We start from the raw sequence: 15,623 nt of genomic DNA, 5'->3' as shown, positions 1-15,623 counted from the left end.
TGCGCGGGGCGGCGGGGCGGGGAGGAGCCGGGATGCAAACCGACACCGGGGGCCGGGCAGGGGCTCGCACCGCCCCGCCGGGCCCGCAGCGCTCCGCTCCGCGCGGGTCCCGCACCGGCCCGCGGGGCGCCGCTCGCTCCCGGGGCTCCCCCCATCCCGTCCGGGCTCCCCTTATCCTGCCCGGGCTCCCCTTATCCTGCCCGGGCTCCCCCCATCCCGTCCGGGCTCCCCTCATCCCGTCCGGGCTCCCCCCACCCGGGTCAGGGTGCCCCGGTCCCACTCGGGGTGTCACCTCCCCTCCCAGCCGGGGTCCCCCCCGTCCCATGCGGGGTGACACTTCGGACACATCGGCTGACTCACGGTGCCCCCCGTGTCCCCCTGGTGTCCCCACTCGTGTCGTGCGTGTCCCAAGGTGTCCCCTCCCCTCTGGGTGCTCGCATCCTGGCCCCCCCATCCTGTCCACCTCCCGGGGGGACCCCAGCCCACCGTGCCCCCACTCCGGGGACTGCTCCAGGGAGATGCCGCCCCCTCCCCACACCGGGGCAGGGTCCTGCCGTGATGGGAGCAGCCACCCCGCGGCACAGACTCATCCAAAAAAAAAAAAACCTTTTTCCCCCTTTTTTTTTTCCCCTCCCCACACCGGGGCAGGGTCCTGCCGTGATGGGAGCAGCCACCCCGCGGCACAGACTCATCCAAAAAAAAAACCTCTTTTCCCCCATTTATTTTTCTTTTTAACAGGGTGGGCTCGGTCCCCCGCGGCGCTGGTGGGGTGGCACCAAGGGGGGCTCGATGCGCCCTCCCCGGAGCATTGTCCCCGCGGTGTCACCCCCAGCCTGACCGTGAACCCCGACGTGCAGCCCCCAAAGCCCCGCAGGCTCCGCCGCCCCCCGGCCGCCCCTCGCTCTGCGCCACAAAGCTCCTTCAGTTGCTTCGCCTCAAATACTTCATGAAAAGGCTTTTGTACCGTCGAAATCGCTGGTGACCCCGGTCCCCCCTGCCCAAGATTCCCAAGGAAAAGCGGGAGGCAGCTGCGGGGGGTCGTGCCGGCTGGCCCTTCCCCGCTCGCAGCCCTCCAGATGTTTTATTGCCCTGCGTTTAATTAACATTTCCAGCCACGTGCGGAATGGGGAGCTCACATTTGCCCCTTCTTTCCCCTCGTTTAGGGGCGCATGGAGCAGGGCTCGGGGGTCGGCGTGAGTCCCGGCGCGCTAAAAAATATCAATAATCCTAATAATGCGTTATTTTCGCCCATTTTTCCCGTAAATCACACGGGGTGAGGCGTGAGGGGGTGCCCAGCAGGGGACAGGGGGGTGAGCGCCCCGTGCTCCCCAGGTGCCCCCAAACCTCCCCCTGCCGTGACCTCGTAAATGATAAAAAAAAGGGCAGCCCCCAGTTTTGGGGCGTTTTCCAGCATTTCCGTGGGTCCCGCAAACACGCGGGAGCCTCCTCAGTGGGTACCCCCCCCCCAATTTCCCATCCTTGCTGCTCTCCCCACTTTAGGGACCCCCCGAAGCCCCCCGGGCGACCCTTCCCCACGCGGTGCCAGCCGGGCGGTGGCAGCGGGGGAGGGCAGGAGGGGACAACGAGGCGCTAAATGTCGCATTGGCACGTCCTGGGGACAGCGCGCGGGCCTGGCCCTCCGCCTCGGGTCACCCCCCGTGTCCCCCGGGTCACCTCCCGTGCCCCCAACCCACCTCCGTGCCCCCAGCCCACCTCCGTGCCCCCCAGCCACCTCCTGCACCCCCGAACGCCCCTTCGGGAGGGTTCTCTCCACGGGGAGGGGCGAGAGGCAGAATTTTGATGATTTGGGCTAAAATTGAGGCGCATTTACACCCCAAAAATCGCCGCAAACATCCCCGGTGTGCCCCCTCGGGCGGGGAAATGGGGGAAATGCCCGGAAACGGCGATTTTCTGCCCCCCGGGGCTGCGGGAGGGCTGGGGAACCCCGAGGAGCGGAGCGGGGGTCCCGGAGAGCCAGGGGTCCCCGGGACCGGCACCGGGATCTGCCCCGGTAACTGCACCGGGATCTGCCCCGGGAGCTGCCCCGGGATCTGCCCCGGGAACTGCACCGGGATCTGCACCGGGAATTGCCCCAGGAACTGCACCGGGAACTGTCCCGGGAACTGCCCCGGGATCTGCCCCGGGATCTGCACCGGGAACTGCCCCAGGACCGGCCCGGGGTGCGGGACCCCCACGGGCCGGGAGCCCCCGAAAATCCGCCTGAGCGAGGGGACCCCGACCCACCCGGGAACGGGAAATCCCGGGAGCCGTCCGGGACCGGGGACCCCAGAACCGCCCCGGGGGTCCCGAGAGCCGCTCCGGGACAGGGACCCCCGGGAGCAGCGGGGATGGGGGTGCGGGGGGTCCCTGGGCAGATCAGGGGGTCCCTGGGGGTGTCTGGGGTAGGTCAGGGGGTTCCTGGGGGGATCAGGGTGTCCCTGGGGGATCAGGGAGTGCCTGGAGGTCCCTGGGGGATCAGGGGGTTCCCTGGGGGATCAGGGGGTCCCTGGGCTGGGGCTGGCAGGTCCCCGTGGGGCTCTGTGCCTCAGGGGTGTGTGACCCCCCCCAGACGAGCGCCGTGCTGGCTGAAAACCCCATTTCTGCCCCAATTTCAGGGCTCTGTTCACCTACGAAGGCAACAGCAATGACCTGCGAGTGGCTGGCTCCGGAGGTGAGGGGTTTGGGGCTCCCAGGGGGCTTCCAGGGCTCCCCTGCCTGAGACGTGGGGGGGTTTTAACCCCCGAGGGCGTTTTGGGGGTGCCCTTGGTGGTGGGAGCTGTGCTGGGGTGTCTGGTGGGGTTTTGGAGTCAGGAACACACATTAGAGCCTCTCTGCCTGCTCTTCTCCTTCCCTGCCGTTTTCCCCCTGTCCAGAGCATCCAGAGTTTGGCTCCTGGCTGCTCCCTGCATCCCTGGAGTGATTAAATCCCAGATTTTGGCAGCACCAAAGCCACTCACTCAGCCAGGGCTCCTGAAAGCCCCTCAGTGCAGTTCCCTTCTTCCTGCCATTCTTTTTGGGTTTATTTTCTGTCTGCCTGCTGGTTCCCACCCGGGCACCCCTGGCTGGGGAGCTGGAGCCTGCAGGGAACCACCCAGGCTGCTTTCCCCACGCTTGGAATTCCATCCTCTGAATTTCCAGGTGCTTTTCCCAGCCTGTGGGAGCCTCTGGGATGCTCCACAGGGTCTGGCCCTGGAGAGTTTTGTTGTGGAGGCTTTTGCTGGGTCCTAAATGAGGGTTTGGGGGGTTTTGGGGAGCTGCAGAGGGTGGGCCCCCAGCACTCCCTCCCCATCCAGCTCCAGACTTCCAGCCTTCAGCTTCCCTGCCGGGTTTGGAGCTGAATTTAGAGCCGAGCCATAAATATTTAATGGGGAGGAGGAAATGATCCGGGTGCTGCTGCAGAGCAGGGCGAGCTGTGTTGGCCCCCGTGCTCCTGCCAGGGGTGGCAGGGACCTTCTCCCCCCTCTGGGGGCTCAGAGAGCCCAGCACAGGAGCAGCTGTGGTCTGGGGGGGGGTTTTGGGGTGGCAGTGTGCTTTTTTTTGCTGGTTTTCCTCCTTTCCTGGTGGTTTATTGGGTGGTGGGAGCACTGTTATTTATTGGGGTGGTGGGAGCACTGTTCCCTTCCCCTGCCTGAGCCCTGTGTGGGATTTTCCCTCTGGGGTTCTCTGCCAGGTCCCCAAAACAGCCCCGAGGCCACTCCAGGTGGGTGTGACAGGGAGGGAACCTTGAGGCAGCACCAGCAGGGCCTTGCCCCGCGCTCCTCTTCTGGTTCCTCCTCCAGGAGAGCAGGAACAAGGCCGGGCCAGCTCCTGCCCTTCCTCCCGCCCTCTTCCTCCTCTCCGGGCTGTCCCTGAGCGTGGCTTTGTGCAGGAACCTGCAGGCCAGCCTGGCAGCTGCCTGCTCCCACTGCAGCCCCTCCCCGAGGCCAGCACCTCCCCAGGAGGAGGAGGAGCGGGGGATGAAGGCTGCTGGGGTGGGGGGGTGCTCTCAGAGCAAACTGGGGGTCCTGCAGGGGCAGGGCTGGGGGTCTGGCTGCCCAGGGCAGGCGGGCTGACCCCTGTGTCCCCCCCGGGCAGAGGGGGGGCTGCAGGAGATGCTGGAGGAGCTGAGCAGCGGGAAGGTGATGTACGGCTTCTGCCGCGTCACCGACCCCAACTCGGGGCTGCCCAAATACGTCCTGGTCAACTGGGTGAGTGGGGACAGGGGGACACTGGGGCGCTGGGGACAGGGCTGGGGGCACTGGGACAGCGCTGGGGATAGCTGGGGACAGACCTGGGGACAGCCCCGGTCTGGGGGGGGGTTTTGGGGTGGCAGTGTGCTTTTTTTTGCTGGTTTTCCTCCTTTCCTGGTGGTTTATTGGGTGGTGGGAGCACTGTTATTTATTGGGGTGGTGGGAGCGCTGTTCCCTTCCCCTGCCTGAGCCCTGTGTGGGGTTTTCCCTCTGGGGTTCTCTGCCAGGTCCCCAAAACAGCCCCGAGGCCACTCCAGGTGGGTGTGACAGGGAGGGAACCTTGAGGCAGCACCAGCAGGGCCTTGCCCCGCGCTCCTCTTCTGGTTCCTCCTCCAGGAGAGCAGGAACAAGGCCGGGCCAGCTCCTGCCCTTCCTCCCGCCCTCTTCCTCCTCTCCGGGCTGTCCCTGAGCGTGGCTTTGTGCAGGAACCTGCAGGCCAGCCTGGCAGCTGCCTGCTCCCACTGCAGCCCCTCCCCGAGGCCAGCACCTCCCCAGGAGGAGGAGGAGCGGGGGATGAAGGCTGCTGGGGTGGGGGGGTGCTCTCAGAGCAAACTGGGGGTCCTGCAGGGGCAGGGCTGGGGGTCTGGCTGCCCAGGGCAGGCGGGCTGACCCCTGTGTCCCCCCCGGGCAGAGGGGGGGCTGCAGGAGATGCTGGAGGAGCTGAGCAGCGGGAAGGTGATGTACGGCTTCTGCCGCGTCACCGACCCCAACTCGGGGCTGCCCAAATACGTCCTGGTCAACTGGGTGAGTGGGGACAGGGGGACACTGGGGCGCTGGGGACAGGGCTGGGGGCACTGGGACAGCGCTGGGGATAGCTGGGGACAGACCTGGGGACAGCCCCGGGGACACTGGGGATAGACCTGGGGACACCGGGGACAGTGCTGGGGACACTGGGGATAGTCCTGGGGGCAGCTGGGGACATTGGGGACAGTGCTGGGAACAGCTGGGGCACTGGGGACACTGGGGATAGACCTGGGGACACTGGGGACAGCCCTGGGGACACTGGGCACAGCTGGGACAGACCTGGGGACACTGGGGATAGACCTGGGGACACCTGGGGACACTGTTGGGGACAGCTAGGACAGCCCTGGGGACAGCGCTGGGGATACTGGGGACACTGGGGACACCTGGGGCACTGGGGACAGTGCTGGGGGCAGCTGGGAACACCAGGGATAGACCTGGGGACAGCTGGGACAGCCCTGGGGACACTGGGGATAGACCTGGGGACACTGGGGAACACTGGGGACAGCTGGGGACAGTGCTGGGAAACCAGGGACTTGAGGAAACCAGGGACAGCCCTGGGGACACTGGGGATAGACCTGGGGACACTGGGGAACACTGGGGACAGCTGGGGACAGTGCTGGGAAACCAGGGACTTGAGGAAACCAGGGACAGCCCTGGGGACACTGGGGACAGCACTGGGGACAGCCCTGGGGTGTCCAGCCTGGAGAGGAGACAGCTCTGGGGCATCTCAGAGCTCCTTGGGGGGCTCAGGGGGGCTGGGGAGGGGCTCAGGAGGGCTGAGGGGGGGGCTCAGGGGTCTGGGGTCTCTCCTGCAGACGGGTGAAGGCGTCAATGACGTGAGGAAAGGAGCCTGTGCCAACCACGTCAGCACTGTGGCCAACTTCCTGAAGGTCTGCCCCCCCTGGTGCTCCCTCAGGCACTCCCTGATCCCCCCTGTGTCCCTCTGGGACCCCCAGTGTCCCCCTGGATCCCCCATGTTCCCCTGGATCCCCCACGTGTCCCAGCTGTACCCACACATGACCCCCCATGTGCACCCCCTGTACCCCTCAGGACATCTCCCACAGTGTCCCCTGGATCCCCCACGTGTCCCAGCTGTACCCACACATGGCCCCCCTGTACCCCTCAGGACATCTCCCGGCACACCAGCTTGCCCAAACCCCCCCTCTGGGTGTTCCCTCCTCTTCCTCCCCTCGGCAGCGCTGTGAGCAGGAGCCCCCGGGTGCTGCTGTGGGTCTGGGGGCTGCCAGGGCCCCCCCTGAGCCCTGTGCTGCCTCCTCCTGCCCAGGGGGCCCACGTCACCATCAACGCCCGGGCAGAGGAGGACGTGGAGCCCGAGCTCATCATGCAGAAGGTGGCCCAGGCCTCGGGGGCCAACTACAGCTTCCACAAGGAGAGCAGCAAGTTCCAGGACTCGGGGCCCCAGGCTCCCGTGGTCAGTGGGGGTTTTGGGGCCCCTCTGGGTGGGGGGGAGCTCTGGGACCCCCCTCGTGCCACAGTGGAAGGGGCATCCTGACCATTGACACCTCTGTGGGGTGTTCAGGGGAGGGTCCAGCGAGAGCCTGGAGCCCCTTGCAGTGCCTCAGGGGGTTCCAGCCCACCCAGTGCCACCCCTGCCATGGGCAGGGACAGCTCCCACTGTCCCAGGCTGCTCCAAGCCCCGTCAGCCTGGCCCGGGGCACTGCCAGGGGTGGGGCAGCCCCTGTGCCAGGGTCAGCAATTCCCCATTTTTGGCACAGATTGCTCACCCAGCCCTCCTTTAAACTGTGGGGCAGAGCATCACTTGTGGGAAGGCCCCAGATTTTGCTGATTTGGGCTGATTTTGGGCAAGAGGTGCAAGGAAGGTTTCTGTGTCTGCTCAGGGCTCTGTGTACCAGAAGACAAACGCCATGTCTGAGATCAAGAGGGTCAACAAGGACAATTTCTGGGCCAAAGCAGAGGTGAGAGAAGGCGTGCCTCGGGGCACAGGGGGTTTGGCTTCAGCTGGAGATTGTCCTCCAGTCCCAGTGTCCAGGGGCTGGGCAGTCCTGCCTGGGCTCAGGGCTCAGGGCAGTGCAGGGGAGGGGCTCAAGGTGCTGCTTTATCTCCTTTATCTCCCCTGGGTCTGGCCCAGGGCTGCACCCTGGCTCTCCTGGCAGGCAGCTGGGCTCCATCCCAGCTCCCAGGCAGCCCCAGCTGGGAGGGGAAACTGGGAAACTCTGCAGGGCTGCTGCATTTCCTTCCCTGCACCTTGGCTTTGGCAACAACCTGTGAACCTTCTGGCTGGGAAAGTGCCCTGGGGTCCTCCAGGAGCCCCTGGGATGTGTTGTGTTTGTGCCCTGGGATCCCCTGTGTGTCCCTGGGATGTGCTGTGTGTCCCTGGAATCCACCATGAGCCCCAGGATCCCCCGTGTCCCTGAGGACCTGCTGTGTCCCCCTGGATCCCCCATGTGTCCCCCTGGATTCCCCCTGTCCCCTGGTATCCCCTGTGTCCCCCAGGACGTGCCTTGTCCCCCAGGATCCCCCATGTGTCCCCCATCCCACTATCCCCTGTGTCTCCTGGGATCCCCTGTGTCCCTTGGATCCCCTGTGTCCCTGGGATGTTCCATGTCCCCTGGGATCCCCTGGATCCCCCATGTCCCCCCAGATTGTGCCGTCCCCCGGGATCCCCCATGTGTCCCAGGATCCCCTGTGTCTCCTGGGATGTTCTGTGTCCCCTGGATCCCCTGTGTCCTTTGGGATCCCCTGTGTGTCCCTGGATCCCCTGTGTGTCCCTGGATCCCCTGTGTGTCCCTGGATCCCCTGTGTGTCCCTGGATCCCCTGTGTGTCCCTGGATCCCCTGTGTGTCCCTGGATCCCCTGTGTGTCCCTGGATCCCCTGTGTGTCCCTGGATCCCCTGTGTCCCCCTGGGACCCCCCCATGTCCCCCTGTATCCCCCGTGCCCCCCGGCCCGTGCCGCGTCCCCGCTCGTTCCGCGCTCCCCGCTTCGCAGCCCCCCGGGGGCTGCTGCAGCTCCGTCAGGGGACCCGCAGGCCTCGAGGGCAGCCCCCCGGTGTCCCTGTCCCCAGAAGGACGAGGAGGAGCGGCGGCAGGCGGAGCGGCGGCGGGCGGAGGAGCAGCGGCAGCGGCTGGAGCGCGAGCGGCGCCAGCGCGAGCTGCGCGAGGCCGCGGGCCGCGAGCAGCACTTCCAGGCCCGCGCCAGGGAGATCGAGGCCCACAGGTCGGTGGGGCTGTGGGGTCACAGCCTGGCCTGTCCTCTGGGGTGTCTGGGTGCCACTTGTCGCTGTCACTGCCCTCGGTCCAGCGGGGTTCGTCCCCAGTCCAGCGGGGTTCGTCCCTCAGGTGTTTCGCTGGGCCTGCAGGCCCCGGCGATCCCGATCCAGCTCCTGGCTGCTTGTCCAGCATCACCCCCGAGCCTCCCTGCCCATGGATCCTGCTCCAGGATTTCAGGATTCCTCCCCTTTTGCTCCCCAAACTCTTGCCTGGCCCCCACGCCCCCGTTTTTGGGGTGTCAGAGGTCCCGGGAGCTCCAAGCCCCACATGGGTGACTCCAGGGGAACCTGCCCAGCTCCCACATGAAGGTGCTCATGTCCCTGTCCCCCAGGAAGAGATTTCCCTGGAGTGACCCCACTTCTTGGAGCAGCTCCTGCCCCTCTCACCGTGCTCCTCTCCTCGAGGGTGACCCCTCAAGGGTCACCTTGTGTGGCCTGAAGTGAGGGGGAGCATTACCAGAGTCAGGGATGGCCTTCATATCCTATTCCCAGGGACCTGCAGCAGTGGGGTGGGGTCTCAATGCTCGATTTTTACCCATTTGTGCCCCCAGGAGACTCCAGCAGCAGCAGGAGGCTGAGAACAGGGACAGGGAGCAGCAGCAGTGGGTGAGCTCTGGTGCTGGCCCTGGCTGGGAGGGACAGAGACTGGGACAGGGCAAGAGGGAATGGCCCCAGGTTGCACAGGGGAGGTTCATGTTGGACACTGAGGAAATCCCTTCGTGGGAAGGGCTGTCCAGCCCTGGCACAGCTGCCCAGGGCACTGCTGCCATCCCCGTTCCTGGGGGGACGTGGCAGCTGAGGGGATGTGGCACATGGGGACGCGGCTCCGTGGTGGCCCTGGCCATGCTGGGGAGCAGCTGGGCTCTGCTCTCAGGGGTTTTTCCCCCCAAAAATCACTCCCTGACCCCGTGGCACCAAGTGTGTGCTGGGGAGCAGCTGGGCTCTGCTCTCAGAGGTTTTTTTCCCAAAAAATCACTCCCTGACCCCGTGGCACTGAGTGCCTGCCCGGAATTCCCACAGCTTCCTCCCAGGCTCAGGGCTTCCTCCTCATCCTCCTCCACCACAGCTCCTCGGGGCACAGGGGGCTGGGGGGGCTCGGGGGGTGGCTCTGGGGGGTCTGGGGGCCCAGCCCTGCCCCGTGCTGCAGGCAGAGCACGCCGAGGAGGACGAGGCACGCCGGGGCGTCAGGAGGAGCGAGTCGGTGGAGAAAGCCCAGGTGAGGAGGTGCCCGGGGCACGGGGGGCTGCCTGGGCCCTGTGCCCCCCGTGCCCGAGCCCTGAGTGGCCCTGTGCCCCCTCCCCGGGCAGGAGGCGGCCACGCTGATCGCGCAGAGAGCCGTCAACCCCCGAGACATCTTCAAGCAGAGGGAGAGAGCGGGGCCGGGGGACACGGGGCTGCCAGCACAGCCAGGTATGGCTGGGGACAGGGACACGGGGCTGCCAGCACAGCCAGGTATGGCTGGGGACAGGGACAGGGGCTGGGGACACAGGGCAGGGGCTGGGGACGCAGCCTGGGGACAGGACAGGGGCTGCCAGCACAGCCAGGTATGGCCTGGGGACAGGACAGGGGCTGGGGACACAGAGAGGGGCTGGGGACACAGCCTGGGGACAGGACAGGGGCTGCCAGCACAGCCTGGGGACACAGCAGGGGCTGGGGACACAGCTTGGGGACAGGGCAGGGGCTGGGGATACAGCCAGGGGACACAGGGAGGGGCTGGGGACACAGCCAGGGGACAGGGTAGGGGCTGGGGACAGGGCCTGGGGACACAGGGAGGGGCTGGGGACACAGCCAGGTACAGCCTGGGGAGAGGGTAGGGGCTGGGGGCACAGCCTGGGGACAGGGTAGGGGCTGGGGACACGGCCTGGGGACAGGGCAGGGGCTGCCAGCACAGCCTGGGGACACAGGGAGGGTCTGGGGACAGGGCAGGGGCTGGGGACAGCCAGGTATGGGCTATTGAGAGGCCACAGCAGGCAGCTCCCAGCACACTGCTGTTCTCTGCTGGGCTGTGTCAGGCTCCAGCCAAGTTTTACTCACAAAGACAGCAGATTTCCAAACTCTGCTTCCCCTTCTGAGCCTTGAAGTTATTTATTTTTTATTTAATTAGAGTTTGATCTGTTAACACCAGGAAAAGATCATTATTGCACTCTGTCCCGGCTGGATGAAATCTCACCCAGATTTTTGCACTGCCCCAGCCAGGCAGAGCCTTGTGCTGTCAGAAGGGCCTGATCTGATCTCTCAGATAGAAATCAGGAAGTTTGCAAGGCAGAGCTGAGAGCAGCTGAGGAAGTAGCTGTGACACAGGCGCGTGACACCCCTGGGTGGCTGCCTCTGCCTCCTCCTCCTCCTCCTCAGCCCAGCCCCCTCCAAAGCACCTTGAATTGATCCAGAATAATCACTTTCACTTGCTGATAGGAGCAGGAATTCTACTTCCTTGGGCATGGGTGGGAGAGGAGGGGATGCCAGGCTGGGAAAATGGCTTTTTTGATGGGTGAAAATGGCTTTTTTGATCATGAGGAGAGACTGACTTGGAGGTGTTTCATTAGGATTCCATGGTTTTCACAGAGATAAATGCCCTGGAACTGATCAGAGATAAGAGCAGGCAGGAGCCTTGGTGCTGGTAGGGCTGCTCTGGGAGTTCTCCCCAGCTTTTGTTTGGTTTGGAGGTGGAGATGAGGAGATAGCAGCTCAGTTCCCTCCTGCCACAGGAAGTGCCCTGGCAGAAACCAGTTTGCATCGTCCCCTCCCAGTCTGGTGTCTGTGGATTTCCGGGTGCTCCCGGGGTCACCCTGGAGAGCCAGACCCTCCAGCCCTTCCTCCTCCACAAAAACAATTTCTTTCTTTTTTAATTTCCCCCTTGGCTGCCGCTTCAACCAGTTACCCCTCAACCAGGAGCTGGAAAATCCCGCCCGGGCGGGTGAGGCAGCAGTGTGTGGGTGCAGGGCTGGGCTGGCAGCCCCCCCTGAGCAGCCCCCTCCCCTCTCCCTGCAGGGAAGCTGCGCAGCCCCTTCCTGCAGCAGGAGCTGAACTCGGTGCCCGGCCCTGCCTCCCCCAGCCGGGACCTCTGGGGGTCCCCCCCGGCCTCCCCCGTGCCTGCAGCAGGTACCTGCACGGCTCCCTGCTCTCCCCACAGCTTCTCTCCTTGTTTTCCCACCTGCATCTCCCAAAATTGGGCATTTTGGGGGTTTTGGGGTGGAGATTCCATCTGGTTTTCCCCCATCTGTGCCTGATGCTGAGGATGAGGATGGTTCCTGCCTGTCCCCAGCTGAGGGCTCAGTGCCAGGGGCACGGGGGTGTCTCCTGCTGGGGTTTGGCTCTGTGCCCCCCCAGAGCTGCCCCAGGGCTGGGACAGGCTGGCACAAAGTGCCCAGGGTGGCTGCACCCCCAGCCCCAGGGGCTCCAGAGCTGCTCTGGGCTCTCCCTGTGCCAGTGAAGCCCACAGGGAATGCCCAGAGGGCAGGGATGGGTGGGATACGGGGGAGGGATGGCCCTGAGAGGGTGGCAGGCCCTGGCACAGCTGCCCAGAGCACCTGGCAGTGCCAAGGCTGGGCTGGGCAGGGTTTGGAGCCCTGGCAGTGCCAAGGGCAGGGTGGGCAGGGTTTGGAGCCCCTGGGGCAGGGGGAGGTGTCCCTGCCATGGCATTTCCCAGTGCCCTGGGGGGGCAGTGATGCCAGGGCAGGGCTGGCTGTGCCCAGAGCTGTCCCCGTGTGCTGTAGGTGGCACTGAGGGCTGGCCTTGTCCCCAAACCAGAGTCACAGACTGGCCGGGCTGGGCGGGCAGGGAGCAGGGACGTGCTGGGCCAGCTCTGCTGTCCCCAGGCCACTGTCACCACTAGATGCTGCTCTTGGCCAGCAGCTCTGCTCCAGCCCTTCCCTCCCGAGCCAGCTCATCCCTTCCCCTGCTCCTCCCTTTGTCCTTTCCACTGCCCCCCAGAGCCCTGCTCGCTCACCCTGGCTGCACGGGGACCTGGGGACACCTTGCTGTCACCCCAGCCTGGCCAGCTGAGGGGACAGAGCCCTGGTTTCTCCTCAGGACGAGACTCTGGGTACAATTCTGGTGTGCCAGGGTCCCAGGTGGAGGAGAACCTGTACGAGGAGCCCCCGGAGCCCTCGGCCATCTACGAGGAGCCCCCCCAGGTGAGTCTGGGGACCCCAGCCTGGGAGAGCCTGGCTTGTTCCACCCCTGGGATGAGCCCGGAACTCAAAATCTGAGCTAAAATAATTGGAAATGGTGGAACCCCAGAGCTCAGGGGGGGCTGCTGTGTCCCTGGCACCCCTCCTGCACCCCTGGGCTGCTCCAGCCAGGAGGATGTGTCAGAGCCACATCCCAGAGCCAGTGTGGGGAGAGGATCCATCAGCCTCTTCCAAAGCCCCTTCTCCTCCTCCTCCTCCTCCTCCTGAGGCTCCTCCTGGGGCTGTGCTGTGCTCCATCAGCATTCCAAGCATTTTCTCCTTCTGGAGCTTGTCTGGAGGTGTCCAGCAGGTTCCAAAGGGTCCCAGAGGAGATGGGCTCGTGATCCCCTCAGCCTTTCCTGAGGAAAGCAGACCTTGGCCAGCTCAGGCTCTGGCAGAAATGTTTCAGGAGCTGTTGGGGCTGAGCCTGGCTGCAGCAGGGATCCCTGGGCTCTCTGCCTCTGGTGTTTGCCCTGGGGTGAGCTCCCCAGGCACAGGCACTGCCGTTGAGGCTCAGAGCTGCTGTGGCAGGCAGGTGGCACAGCTTCCCTGGAGCCCAGCTTTCATTCCAGAGGGCACCCAGACCCTCCAGCCACAGCTCCCCCAGCCTGGGGGGCTGATGGACATTCCTGGGCACTGTTGTTCACTGTTCCCCTGCTAATTCCTGCTCTCCTCTCCTCCCTGAAGGAACAAGGTGACGATGCCAAATACGACTACAGGGCAGAGTACCAGGAGCCCCCAGACCTGGCAGGGAAGGGGCTCTGTGCCCGGGCACTCTACGACTACCAGGCTGGTGAGACCCTTGTCCTGTCCCTCCATCCCTTGTCCCAGCTCTCTTGGAGCCCTCTCAGGCACTGGAAGGGGCTCTAAGGTGTCCCTGGAGCTCCAGGGGAGCATTCCCAGCCTGGCTCCGTGGCCCCTCTGGGCTCGCTCCAGCAGCTCCACATCCCCCTAACCCTGCAAACCCCCGGGCTGGGGGTGCTTTGGACACCCTGAGCCCTCTGTCCCTCTGTCCTGCTGCAGCTGACGACACCGAGATCTCCTTTGACCCTGAGAACATCATCACCCACATCGAGATGATCGACGAGGGCTGGTGGCGCGGCTACGGCCCCGACGGCCACTTTGGGATGTTCCCCGCCAACTATGTGGAGCTGATCGAGTAGGGGGGCTGCTGGGGGGCTCCTGGGGGGCTGCAGACCCCCGGGGCTGCTCCAGGCCCCGAGCCCACCCAGCTCCTGCCCGGCTCTTGCAGCGGCACGTGGCTTTTTCTCTGTTTTTCTCTCTCTCTCTCAGTGAAGTGCCATTCCCCAGTCCCTCGGCAGTGGGGGCCCCCCCAGCGCTGCCCCCCCTGTCCCCCAAAGCTGCCCGTGGGTGAAGGAAGGGTCCCATCCCACCCTGAGCCCGCAGTGCTGGTCTCCCCCTCCTCCCTCGGCTCTGGAGTGGGAGGGAGGGTGTGACAAATCCCTCACGGGAATTTTCAGGGAACAAATTACCTCCCCCCCGTGCTCCCTCCCTCTCTCCCCGTGACCTCGGACCTGCTGCAGCCACACTGGAGCAGCCACTTTCCCAGGCTGATTTCATTGGAAAAGCTCTTCAGGACCTGCTGGGGTCCTGCAGGGTCTGGCGTGGCCAGCAGAGGTGAATCCTGCTTCCCAAAACCCTGAATCCTGCTTCCCAGCACCCTGAGCACAGCCACGTGTGATCCCGTGCTCTCCTCCCTGCTCCCTCCCCTCACCCCAAACGTGCTCCGGGGGTCTGAACTGGGGGTGGGAACCCCCCCTGCAGCACAGATCCAGCGTGGGACCCCCTCCCCAGCCCCAAACTCACTGTGAACACGGAAAAGCCCAGCCCAGCCCCTCCCTCTCGCAGCTCCCTGCCCTGCTGTCCCTTTAGGAATGGAAGGAAGGGTTGGGGGGTCCCAGCTCGCCCCCCCTGCTTGTGCTGGGGGCCGTGGTGGCTTCTCTGAGTCCCTCCCCCGAGCTCCTTCTCTGAGTCCCTCCCCAGCATCAATAAAAGGGCTTTTCTTTGGTGATGGATGCAGCAGGTCCTGGTGGGAAGCGGGGAGGAGTGCCAGGGGTTTGGTGCCAGGCACGGGGGGGTGCAGGTGGGGCCCCCCCAGCCCCGGGCCGGCCCCGGCATTGCTGGGCAGTGACTCACGGCTGGGGGGGGACACGCGTGTGACGCTGCCGGGGCTGCCACGTGGCCCTGCCACCAGCGGGGCCCGGGGAGCCTGCGGGGCCGCCCGGCTGGGGACACCCCCAGTGCCCCCCAGTATCACCCCCAGCATCACACCCAGTGCTCCCAGCATCAGCCCCAGTGCCCCCAAGCATCCCAGTGCCCCCCAGCATCACCCCCCCTGCCCCCCCATGGGCAAAGTGTGACCCGTGTGTGGGATCCCATGTGCAGGGTGTGTGTTCTGTGTGTGTTCCGTGTGTGGGATCCCATGTTCTGTGTTCCATGTGTGCAATCTGGTGTGCAGGGGGTGTGTGTTCCGTGTGTGGGATCTCACCTGCAGAGTGTGTACAGGGGGCAGAGGGGGTGCCAGGGTCTAGGGACACAGGGGTATGGGGGCACACGGGGTGCCAGGTTTGGGGGCACACGGGGTGCCAGGTTTGGGGGCACAGGGGTTTGGGGGCACAGACGAACAGGCGCTGCCGTGTGCCCGCCCGTGCTGGGAGCCCGCTGCCGGTGCCAGCCCCGGGGCCGGGCCCTTTCACGGCACGGGGTGGCACAGGGCTGGTGGCACCGGTGTCCTGCTGGTCCCCGGGCCGTGCGAGCGCTGCTGCAGCACCAGTCCCGGTCCCGGTGCCAGGCAGAGCCAGCCCCGGTGCCGGTCTCAGTCCGGCACGGGGTGGCACAGGGCTGGTGGCACCGGTGTCCTGCTGGTCCCCGGGCCATGCGAGCGCTGCTGCAGCGCCAGTCCCGGTCCCGGTGCCAGGCAGCGCCAGCCCCAGGCAGTCCCGGTGCCGGTCTCGGTCCCGGTGCGGGTCCCAGGCAGTCCCGGTCCCGGTGCCAGTCCCGGTCCCGGTGCGGATCCCAGGCAGTCCCGGTGCCGGTGCCAGGCAGCGCGGATCCCAGGCAGTCCCGGTGCCAGTCCCGGTGCCGGTGCCAGGCAGCGCCGGTCCCGCGCGGTGCCGGTGCGGGTTCAGCAGTCCCGGTGCCGTGCCAGCGTCGCCTCCCGCCCCGTCCGCAGCCGCGCCGGTGCCGGTGCGCGGCGGGGCCGCCCCGGTGC

General features: G+C 65.8%; 1 protein-coding gene across 1 annotated transcript; it reads left to right on the top strand.

Moving 5' to 3' along the window:
- The first annotated feature begins 4,815 nt into the window (after positions 1–4,815).
- On the top strand, positions 4,816–14,415 carry DBNL (drebrin like). The gene is made up of 12 exons (XM_039715117.1): positions 4,816–4,973; positions 5,789–5,863; positions 6,259–6,405; positions 6,833–6,910; positions 8,019–8,170; positions 8,774–8,828; positions 9,370–9,438; positions 9,530–9,632; positions 11,211–11,321; positions 12,252–12,355; positions 13,079–13,184; positions 13,415–14,415. Exons 1-12 carry the CDS (start codon positions 4,878–4,880, stop codon positions 13,552–13,554), a joined length of 1,236 nt encoding a protein of 411 aa, XP_039571051.1. The 5' UTR covers positions 4,816–4,877; the 3' UTR covers positions 13,555–14,415.
- Positions 14,416–15,623: the final 1,208 nt, after the last annotated feature.

Source organism: Passer montanus, unplaced genomic scaffold, assembly GCF_014805655.1.
Source record: "Passer montanus isolate IOZ18808 unplaced genomic scaffold, ASM1480565v1 scaffold101, whole genome shotgun sequence".
Lineage (NCBI taxonomy): Eukaryota > Metazoa > Chordata > Aves > Passeriformes > Passeridae > Passer > Passer montanus.
Note: the sequence above shows the minus strand (reverse complement) of the source record. Positions and strands in the feature narration are given on the sequence as shown.